General features: G+C 39.7%; 1 protein-coding gene across 3 annotated transcripts in view; it reads right to left on the reverse strand.

The window, feature by feature from the left end:
- The window catches only part of LOC122079794 (probable pre-mRNA-splicing factor ATP-dependent RNA helicase DEAH9), a 126,237-nt gene that overhangs the window by 59,124 nt on the left and 55,006 nt on the right, over positions 1-12,107 (reverse strand). For all 3 annotated transcript variants that reach the window (XM_042646519.1, XM_042646518.1, XM_042646517.1), the window contains exon 14: positions 3,214-3,314. In XM_042646519.1, the coding sequence (XP_042502453.1) occupies positions 3,214-3,314 (101 nt within the window). The remainder of the gene's footprint in view (positions 1-3,213; positions 3,315-12,107) is intronic.

Genomic DNA, 12,107 nt, shown 5'->3' on the forward strand with positions numbered 1-12,107 from the left:
AAGCTAGGAGGCTTTCGAGTGAGGGATGGTTTTCACCCTCAAGTTCCAAGAGGAGATGATATGAACATTTCTACGGGAATAAGCGACAGGACGGTCATGAAGGGAGTGGATTTTGGAGGTGACATCAAAGGATATGGTTTTCCAAATCTCCTCCTGGGAGCGAGATTTGGGGGACCATCTACGAATGTTACGCTCCATCCAAAGATAATTGATAGTTGGAGAGAAAACCAATTTTCCAACAGTATCACAGATGGAAGGGCCCGAAAAGGTCATGTCCATCCAAATCCACTCCCTAGAGAAGGGAAGGATGGTTCTCCTACCCGGCCAGCACTTAGAGAGGATGAGATTCCAGAGGGAGGAAGAAAGAGGACAGGAGAAGAGAAGGTGAGGGATATCCTCAACACCCTGGGGGCAGAGACAGCAAGAGGGGTTGGCTGGGATCTACCGATGAATAAGGAAGGATTGGGTGGGGAGGTAGTTGGAAAGGTAACACCAAAGGGTGAAACTTTGGCGAGGAATATGGCTTTTGAACCAGACCAACTTGTGCGAAGGCACCACGAGGGAGGAGGAAGGGATGTGGGACCAAGCAGAGGCAGAGGAGAAGATCCCCGAGGAGGAAGAAAGCCAAGTGCATTTGTCCTCTCTTCCTCGATGGCTAGGGGGAAGAGGCAGGAGGGTGGTCTAGAGATCAAGAAGGGGAGATTGGGAAGAGGGAGGGGACCAACCCGAGGGGGAAAGAATAGAGAAGATAAAAGCGTTAGCAAGGAGGCCGGAGGAATAGATGGTTCTGGGAAATACCAAGTGGGAAAGGATGCTGGCAGGGTGCCAAGGGCCAAAGAGAAGTGGTCAAACCATTGCCGATAGTGAAGGGGATGGCAGAGAGGGCTATGGGTCTATTATCAAGGATCTTGCGCCAGATCCAGGAGGCATCAGGAATGTTCGAGGCAGTCCAAAGAGAGTTGTGCTTAAGAAGCCCAGCATGGATCCAATCAACCCAGATGCTTTTGTGCTTGGACACAATTTTCCAGATTAGCTTGAGGATCCCAATAGAGTTAGCATCTTTGATTATCCTAATTCCAAGACCTCCCTTAGATTTGGGAAGGCAACCCTTCTTCCAGCTAAGAGGGTGGAGGAACTTGGGGGAGTCGGAACTTTTCCATAGGAAGGAGCATAGAAGTCTTTCCAAAGACTTGATCACGGAGACAGGTTGGATAAAGGTACCAGACCAATAGAGGTACATGGACTGGAGCACCAATCTGATGAGAGTGAGACTGTCAACGAAGGAGAGGAGCTTGCCTTTCCAAAGTTGGAGTCTCTTCCTCAGTTGATCGAGTAAGGGGGTGTAGTGATGAGAAGACAACCTAGAGAAATAAGGGGAAGGCCTAGGTATTTAACGAGAAGATGACCAATCGGGATACCAGAGATACCGAGGAGTGTATCTTGGACATCAGGCTGAACGCCAGAGAGGAACATGTTGGATTTGAGGAGGTTGGTGCTGAGACCCAAGAGAGATTCAAAGGAATGGAGGGAATCCATGGTGGTGAAGATGGGGCGGGCATTTGCCTTGGAGAAGATCATGATGTCATCGGCGAAGGCCAAATGGGAGAGGGCGAGGGATTTACACTTGGGAATGGGAGAAATGAGATGGAGGTCCGTAACGGATTGAATGTAGCGGGAAAGAACCTCCAGGGATAAGGAGAATAGGAAGGGGGATAGGGGGTATCCCTGACGAATACCACGGCCAGAGGGAAAGTACCCAGCCGTACTACCATTCACAAGGACAGAAAGCGAGGGGTTGAAATGCAAATGCAGATCCAATGGACGAAGAAGGGAGGGAAGTACATGAGAGTCATCAATTTGGAGATGAAGTCCCAACTGATCGTGCAAAGGCTTTGTGAATGTCAATTTTGAGGACAAGGGCAACAGGGGAGTGAGACTTGCAGTCGAAACCGCGGACAATTCATGACAGAGGAGGAAGTTGTCAGAGATATTTCTGCCAGCAATGAAGGCGGATTGGTTTGGGCTAACAAGGGAGTCAATGACCTTTTGGATCCTATTGGCTAGGATTTTGGCAATGAATTTGAAAATCCAGATATTAAAATAATTAATTTCGGATTTAAAGAGGAAGAGTCTTTGAGGCCATAATAAGCCAAAGATGTCTAGAATATATAAAAATTGAGCTTCAAAAACTAAATATTAAAACTTTTTTTATTCCAAAAATATGATGCCAGGAATCCAATTTTTATGAATAAAAATATTTAAAAAACGGAAAATAAATTCCAGCACCATAAAGTCATAGATCAGGCTACAATGTTTAAAATATAAAAATTAAAGGCCAACAACCAATCATTTACCGTATTTTTTGCAATGAGAAAAGTGATATATCTCCAACTTTGAATCTTGCACAAATCTTCCAACAACACAACAAATCGTCGCTTCCAATGTGTTCCTCTACTGCCCAAATACTTGTTCCAAGCTTGTTCGAGAGTGATTTGAAAATAAATCGCAGAGTGAGGTTTTGGAAGGTTTCCTGTCACAGTTGACGAAACTTGCGAAATGGGTCAAAATTTCGACCCATTTCGTTCGAATCTGTGGTTTTATTACCAAAACAAAGTAATGTTTTTACTGAAATTTGAGTGAAACAAAATATTAAACAGAAATTTCAACCGAAATTTGTACATTCCCTTTGTTGCAAAGCAATTCGTTTAGACAGTTGTCGAAACCGAAATATTCGCGAAATTTCGAATCATGATGCTGAATACTGGATCTTAATGCTCTGATACGAAGTTAAAACACCACAGCATAAAACCACAACAATCACACAAGCAGAAAGAATGGAGGAAGAAGAGAGAGAAAGAAGAGAACAAAAGGGCTCATGGTTGGAATTAAATAACCTACTGTGCGCAGTTTATCTTTTATATAATAAAGCATAAACATTAGAATGACAAATCTGCCCCTATATATCTAAACACAAGACAAAACATAACATATGAAACCATAACATAAAACCTGTGGTATGACAATTTTACCCCTTATCTCTAACACCATCATTAGCAAAATATATGCAAGAAGATAAAAATAAATCAAGTTGAACTAGCGCAATATGCCAATACCATCTCAAGTTTGCATGTGTTAATTACTATAACTCGATGCCACTTCTAAAAACATAAAGCATTTCTAATGTAACTTAGCCTGCCGTTTTATGTTAAATACCTATAACATTTCCCAGGACGTACTCTCCCAGCTCTACCAGCCCTCTGTCGGGCAGATGCCTTCGATATTGGTGCCACTAATAAATTTTCAATATCTGAAATCTGTACAAAAAAGAAGGGTCAAATGAAATGAAGAACAAAAAAAACACAAAAAGTATTGTTTCAAAAAGCATGTAAAATACTATTTTCTAATAAACACAAGCAAAATGCTTGTATGATAATCTAGAAAGACAATTGTTGATGGAAAGGATTTTTCAGCAGCAGCAGAATGTTTCAAATTGAGTAGAAAGTAAAAAATCATTATTTCAAAATATAATTAAAGTAGTATTTTCTAATAAATACAGAAGGATATCCAAGAACGATAATCTAGAGATGCGGAAACTGATGTAAAAAAGATCTTGAGCAGAGGTCTTTCTTTTTCTCTTTAAAAAACAAAAACAAATAACAAATAAAAAAAAGGTAACTACAGAAAAATATATTAATTTCTGAAAGAAAATGTAATTACAATTGAGATAATAACCAAAAACCTCCAAAAGAAAGACATGTCACTCCCAAAGCAAAGACACACAACTGGACCTGGAAATTCCACACTGCACTCCCTTTTCTAGTGAAGGTACTCACGGCCAAGGATTAAAGTATTGGTATCGGTCGCCGTATCGGTCGGCCAAAGTTAAGATACGTATCAGAGCGCTAAAGATACGCACATAAATGAATAGGGAACACTTCTTTATACATTTTTTTCATCAAAAAACAGTTTAAAAAGTTATATATAACATGTATTGTGCATAAACACTAAAATGAAGGGTATCGCACTGAGAGACAAGTATATTCAGTTGAAATTGTTCAAAATGATGAGATTTCTTACAGTTTTTTCTATTCTCACCGTCATTGCCATTGTGATGAGTGCCATAAAGAATGTCATGCTGGTTCATATTCATAGCTAGGAGCTTCTTTTTGAATAGGAGCTACTAAGTAATGTTGTGCACTTGTCGACCATAGGCACAGTATTTACCCCAGCCGAAATATCTATTATAGTGGGACTCCCATTCATAGTAGAATATTGTGTATTGCTCTAGAGTGGCCAATGTTGGTCATGCATAAGGCCCATATCCATATCCCAAATAAGCACCTAAAGATACATGGTGTCCATGTCTGGATGAGGCACCAGCGTGATACAAACTAATGCTCATTGAGTCCATGCTACTCCTCAACACATCACTATCACTTGGATTGTGGGAACGCCTACCCCTCCGACTATAAAACTTTGGTTGTGTGTGAGCACCATGATAAGTATCTTAGGTTGCATGTGTAAATGCACCCTCTTCTATGAAATGTACCAGTACATAAGTTTGTCTTCCACCATTACCACCAACACCACCACCACTATCATCATCATCATCTCCATCTTTGGTTTGATCATCATCACTTTCTGGTTAGGTTACACTATATGCAACACCTGACCTTGTCCTCCTGATATCACCATCATTGGAGCTATCATCATCCTCTTGTATATCTGATGGTGCTTGTGTTTCATCATCAAGTGGAAAATCTTCATTTATCTCTTTAATGATGTCCTCTATAAACAGATCAAGTGTAGTTTCTCATTCATCTTTAAACAATTTATCCATCACCAAAACCTTTTCAATGTCCTCAATCGATCTTCCGACCTTTTTAAAATATTGCAGCATTCCATAGGGTCATGTCACAACTAGGAGGCCCATCATCTTCTTAGCTTACAATGCCAGATTCCTCAGTTTCAGCCTTAAAAGTTTTGTCATCTGCTCCTTCCATAGCTCCATACTGGGTTATTGTTTCTAGTGCTACAGATCATATGACTGGTACGTCCCATTATTATGATACGTACTCTATTTGTTCCAATAGAGATAAGGTCAAGGTTGCCGATGGCACCCTTTCCTCCATTTCTGTTAAAGGTAGCATTCCTATTACATCTTCCATTCCACTTGATTATGTTCTTCATGTTCTTAACCTTGCCACTAATCTCTTATCTGTGAGTCACCTAACAAAATCTCTGAACTATTGTGTCACTTTTTTTTCCTTCTCATTGTCTCTTTCAAGATTTCGTGAGAAAGAGGATTATTGGCAGTGGGCGTGAGGAGAAAGGGCTCTACCTACTTGAACCTCAATCGCCTTTTTTGGCTACAGCTCAGTCATATGTATGTGGACGTACTAATAGCAGTTCTGTGGACTTTGTGATATTGTGGCACCAACGTTTAGGACATCCATCTTTTGTTATTATGAGTAAACAGTTACCTCATTTATTTACTTTTTTTCCAAATTCCCATGTCTTTCATTGTGAACCAAATATTTTTGCCAAATATTGTTGGTTTTCTTACCCTTATCATGGTAATAGATCTACTGTTCCTTTTCACATTGTACACTCTGATGTTTGGGGGCCTCAAATGCTACTTCTTTACTTGGTTTTCGCTACTTTATTTCATTTGTTGATGATTTTTCCCATGCTACATGGACTGTTCTGATAGAGCATAAGAGTGATGTGTATGATGCCCTTAAAAAATTTTATCATATGATATGTACACAGTTTGACACCAGGATTAAAATTGTTCATTCTGACAAGGAGGGAGTATACGTATGGTGGTCTTTCAAGACTTCTTTATGGATAATGGCATTATCCATCAGCTAGCTTGTATTGACACACCCCAACAAAATGGGGTAGCTGAGAGGAAAAACTGCCATGTGTTGGAAGTCGGTAGGAGTCTTCTCTTTGGCATGCATGTTCCTAAAACTTTTTGGTTTGATGCACTCCTTACTGTTACTTTTTTTATCAACCGTATGCTAACAAAACTTCTTGGCTCCAAAACTCCCTTGGACACCTTGTCTCCTCGGTTTTCTTCTTGAGTCTGCACCTTTTTTTTGCACCTTATCAGCATCTTTTTCAGGGGGAGAATAATAGAAGTGAAAAGGCTACTAATGAAATCCCTTTTCTTTCCCCATTGCCTATCTCTCCTTTTATGCTTGACATTGGGAAACACAAAGAGGTGGCTATTATTGATGTTGGTGATGTTGGTGATCATTCAAGAGGTCTGGCCATTATGTACACAAGGAGGAACAAGAAGAACTGTCAAGAGTCCTCTTTGAAACTAACTCCTCAGATCCACCCTCCTCAGTCAGGTAATATCCTTCCTTCCTCATCAGAGTTAGATCTTCTTATTGCTATTTGGAAGGGAAAGAGAGCTTGTACTAATCCTATAGCCCAGTTTGTTTCCTATGACTCTCTCCCCTACAGGTGTTGCATTTACTATTGCTCTCTCATCTGTTTCTATTCCCAAGAATGTTTCTAAAGCTATGTTTGACCCTAAGTGGAAGCAAGCCATGATTGAGGAAATGATGGCCCTAGAGAAAAATCGTACTTGGAAATTGGTTGACCTTCGAAGGGGGAGAACTCCAGTTGGATGCAGGTGGGTCCACACAATCAAGTACAGGTCAGATGGTACTATTGAGAGGTACAAGGCAAGGCTAGTGGCAAAAGGACACAGTCAAATGTATAACATTGACTATCAGGAGACATTTGCTCATGTGGCTAAGCATAACACCATAAGGGTTCTTTTACCTCTGGCAGTGAATAAGGATTGGCCATTGTATCAATTGGATGTGAAGAATTCCTTCTTACATGGTGACTTAGAAGAGGAGGTGTATATGCAAACTCCTCCCGGGTTTAAATACCCTTCAGCTGCAGGAAAGGTGTGTCTTCTCCAAAAGGCTCTGTATGGTCTTAAACAATCTCCAAAAGCCTGGTTTCAAAGGTTCAGACAGGTCAGAATGGCTATTTCCCCTGTTCACTAAGCGTAGTAATGGCACCATTACAGCCTTGATTGTCTACGTTGATGACATTGCGGTAACTGGAGATGATAAAGCGGAGATAGCCATGCTAAAGAACTACTTATTCCAACAGTTTGAAATTAAGGATCTAGGACCATTAAAGTATAACCTGGGGATTGAAGTGTCTAGATCCAAGAAGGGCACAAATATATGCCAAAGGAAATTTATCCTAAACCTATTGAAAGGAATGGGAATGTTAAGCTGCAAACCTGCAAGTTCTCCTATTGACCAGAATCATAAGCTGGGAAAAGATGTTGGCCCTTCTCTTGTTGATGCAAGGAAATATCAGAGGCTAGTGGGGAAGCTTATTTATTTGCTCTTGACTCGTCCAGACATTACTTATGCAGTGGGGGTGGTGAGTCAGTTTATGCATGCTCCCAAGAGTGGGCACTTGGATGCGGTGTACCGTATTCTCCGGTACATAAAGTCCTCTCAAGGAAAAGGACTACTTTTTGCCAAGTATAACCACATGAGGATTGAAAGCTTTATTGATGCAGATTGGTCAGCTCGGTCTCTGATAGGACATCTACCTTAGGCTATTGTACCTTTGTAGGTGGAAACCTAGTCACATGACGGAATAAGAAACAACCTGTGGTGGCTCAATCTAGTCAAGAGGCAGAATTTAGAACTATGGCTCATGGAGTGTGTGAGCTTCTCTAGCTGAGAAGGGTGGTCCAAGAGTTGGGATTTGATACTAAGGCACCTATGAGACTTTATTGCGACAACAAGGCTGCCATACGTATAGCCCACAACCCTATGCAACATGACAGAACAAAACACATGGAAGTGGACAGACACTTCATTAAAAAGAAAATTGACTCTGGTTACATATGTACACATTTTGTGAGGACTGGATATCAGCTGGTTAGTATCTTCACAAAGGGTCTTCTTCATCATCAGTTTAGTTCTCTGCTATCCAAGCTAGGAATGTATGACATTTATTCTCCAGCTTGAGGGGAAGTGTTAGAGATACTAGTTATGTTGTTCTAAGGGTAGTTTAGTCACTTTGATTTATTTTTCCCTTTTTCTCTCCTTAGGGAGGTATGTGCAATTTCCTGTAAATATGTTATTGAATAATATATTAATGTTAGTGAGATTTTACTCACAACAATCAATTCCACCATACCATCACCTCCTCTCCTTCTCCCTCTTCTACTTCTTCTTCTTCTCCACTCTCTTCTCATTGTTCTTCCTAATCCACATATTCTAACTACTTGGAACCTTAAACAAGATCAATAAATCTCAGATTTAAGTAACAAATCAAAGCAACCATCATAACCAAATCTGATATGGTAGAAAATAGGTTAAAATCTCAAAATTCTAGAAAAGACTTTGAGGTGCTCTGATGGTTCAGATCTTCCAATTGAATAGCCTTCCTCTGGAGTAGAATTGATCCCCAAAAATTGATATTCAATTGTTGGACAAAATAGGAGAACGATCAACTTGTTCAGCAGCAGATTTCTTCCTTTGAATAGTCTTCAGATAACCAACAGATATCCACGCAGAGATCGATTGAAAAATAAAGCAGAAATAGAGAATATAGAAGATAGAAGATAGGTATACGATAACTGGACTGAGTCTCTCACTCTGTCCCTGGCCTCTCACCCCTCAAGCCATCTCACCTAACAACAGAATCACACAGTTTCATGAAGAAAAACTTCAAATACTCATTTTATCAATAATCCCTAGCTAATGGCTATTACAAATATATTTAAAGAAAACCCATTAAAAGTCCTAATCTATCAAGAAAATTAAATCCTAACTATGCTTCTAATTTCAGATTACATATAAGTCAACTAATAAAACCAAACAAAAACAAATCCCAATAGAAACCTATTTCATAAAACTAATTATAACAGTTGTAGGAATCATCCACATATTGGCAACAGAGTCTTCAATTTGTGAGACCCACTTGATCAAGAAATATCCTCCCAATAGAGCTGATCGATATCTTTTCAATTCTGGAAAATAACCACTTCATGGTAGACTGGACGATAGATAATCATAGTGTAATGCCCCAGAAATTAGAAACATGAGAGTAAGTTTTCAGTCCAAGGTTAGTTTTGTAATTTTACACTATAAGGGTAAATTTCATAAATTCTTGTGACTTTTTTTTAATAACCTGATGTGTAGAGTTTAATTCTAAAGAAAACTGAATATAATATGGCTTATAGGTGAATAAGGTACCTAAAAAATTAAAGAGTGCTTTAGTTCTTTATTTATATCTTATTTGTGGACATAATAAATAATTGAAGTGTTAGGCTAGTGGTTGTGATTTGAGTGGGTGAGAGATTGGAGGTTCAAATCCTATAAGGAGAGGTGAAGCCGATTTAGTATCTATTTGGGCTTATTTTAGTAGAAATAAGCTTTGGGATAGGTTATATATGTGTTAGGCCTTTAGTTTCAAGTGTTTCCTTTGTAATGGGCCTATAATATAGGTAAAAGCTAGGAATACGGGATTAGTCAAGCAAGAGTCTTTATTTCTTTATTTCTTTATTTTACTTATTATTAAATGTTTTAGTTGGACTAGATTAGAAATCTATAATTCCAATCCTGTTTTGGGTTTATTTCCTTTGTTATTGCAGTTTCCTAGTCAATTTAGGTGTCCTATTGATTAAGGATTGGGTTAGGCCTTTTCTTTTTAGTCTCCAAGACCATTTTTGAGTCTTTTATATAAGTTTATATGAGGGTCAAACATTGTACACGAATTTGATTATTGAGAGAGAGTTAGAGAGAGAAAAGAAAGAAAGAAAAAGAGGGAAAACCAAGAGAGAAGGAGACAAAGGGAGATTGTGGAAAGGGAAGATTGATTGTGCATTCTTGTTCCTACTTCATTACTCTGTTTTACTCGCTTCATGTACAGATTCGTCCTCCCACTGGTTAACATCCTTGTGTTCAAATTTATTTGTAGTTTCTTGAATAGCTTACTACCCTGTTATAGTACCTCAAGATTCTTGGTATAGATTCTTTAGATGGGTTGTTGTCCCTAATTTCCAATCAGTTAATTGGTTTTACCCAAAGTTTGGAGTTAGCTTTGATTCTTGGGACCCAATATGTGACCCAAATAAAACTAAGCGATTAATCTAAAAAATCTGTATGGTACTCTTAAATCTATTATTCTTTTTGGGACCCATATCAATATGTGTGGGGTTCATTACCTATGCGACCAAATCTAATATTCTTTTCTTGGGACCCAATACATTGGTTATTTTAGATGAGATTCTAGAGTATTGGTGTTGTATTTAGGAGGGGTAATCGATTGTAATTTGGGGCCCAACGAAGGTCCCTTACATCATTTTTTGGTTAGATCTTTAAGAGTGTCTATTCTTGACCAATTCTTGAATTTTGAATTTCTTCAAATCTACCCATGGGTTTGAGGCCCATATTTTGACCATAGGTTCCCCTCTTCTTCCACAGTATTCTTTTCCTCTTTTTCTAGGAGAACTTCTTTGTTTTGGATTCCCTAGGAACCTTCCCTTGGTGGTGAGTTTCTTCCCACAAGGGGTTTCACGTCATCTGGAACCCTATCTTTTCCCAAATCTTTATGCTTGGTTAGATCTAGACAGTTACTTACCATGTGATTGCGATTGGGATCAGCACTCATGGCGTCTGAAGACTCTGAGACATCAGTTCTCCAAGAGCAAGGGAGTCATCCCCCTAATAGCGACTACCCTACCTTCCCTACTAGCTCCATCAAGTTGGATGGAGCACTATCTGATTTAGTCTCGTTCCTACTACCTATCTATTGCTAGTCGTGATTATGCCGGAGTTCTCACAGGTACTTCAATTGCCCCACTCCTGCTGGTTCTCCTCAGGACAAATGGGACGCTGCCAATTTTATGGTAATATCCTACTTTATCAACTTTATGTCCCTTTCTATTGGTAGGGCATATTTGTTTCTTGATTCGGCTGCCAAGATTTGGAAATTCGTGAAGGAACCTGTTCTTAGGTGGGCAAGAGTGCCCAATGCTTTGAACTGAGAAAGAAACTTTACAGGGATACTCAAAAGGAGCTCATTGTCTTCATTATTATTTAACCTGCAAGGCATGTGGAACAAAATTGATTATTATGAGACCTATCAACCTACTTGTGATACTAATGTTGTACATTTTAAAAAGCATGAGGAAAAGCTCCACGTATATGATTTTCTTGTAGGTATGCATGTGAAATTTGATTAGATTAGAACCAATTTGCTAAATCATGATCCCTTTCCTACCCTAGAGCAGGCTTTTTCTCTGATTCATGCAGAAGAGAAATGTCGATCTAAGATGCTTAAGCCTACTCCTTTGGATCGCTATGCCCTAATCTCTACTTAGGGTTCTATTGGTCAATCTACTAGTTTTGGTACGTAGACCACAACTCCCTCCTCCACATATAGTCCAATTGTCAAGTGTGACTACTGTGGTGAGGAGCGTCACACTAGGAAGACTTGTTGGAAGCTCCATGGGTGCCCAGTCAAATCTCGTGGGCATAATCAGAGCCGTGGAAAGAGCACTCAAGCTAATCAATCTGAGACAACAGGCGACTCTGGCTGCCCTAGTACCACAGGGTCCTCATTCTCTACTGATGAAATGGTTATACTTCGTCGGACGATGACTCAGATGGGATGGTCCTTTGCCGCTACTACTTCCTCTTTGTCAGCTGCCTCTGCCTCCTCTCAATCAGGTTCTATTTTTTGTGGGTCATAGTGCTTCAGTTTCCCATCAGACTTGGATTATTGACTATGGGGCCACGACTGGCTCACACACCTATTTTACATACTATCCATCCTCAGGTAAAACAAAGGTTCGAGTTGCTGACAGGTCCCTCTCTCCGATTGCAAGGATGGGTACCATTCAATGCTCTTCCTCCCTATCCCTTTCTTTTGTTTTGTATGTTTCTCAAATCTCTACTAATTGTTATCAATCAATAGTATTACTAAGGATCTCAACAGTAAAGTCATTTTTTTTCCTACTCACTGTGTTTCAAGACTTAGTGATAGGGGCAACGATTGGCAGTGGTAGAATAAGCGGTGGTCTCTATTACCTGGATAGTGGA

The sequence above is a fragment of the Macadamia integrifolia genome, chromosome 5 (genome assembly GCF_013358625.1).
Source record: "Macadamia integrifolia cultivar HAES 741 chromosome 5, SCU_Mint_v3, whole genome shotgun sequence".
In the NCBI taxonomy this organism is placed as follows: domain Eukaryota; kingdom Viridiplantae; phylum Streptophyta; class Magnoliopsida; order Proteales; family Proteaceae; genus Macadamia; species Macadamia integrifolia.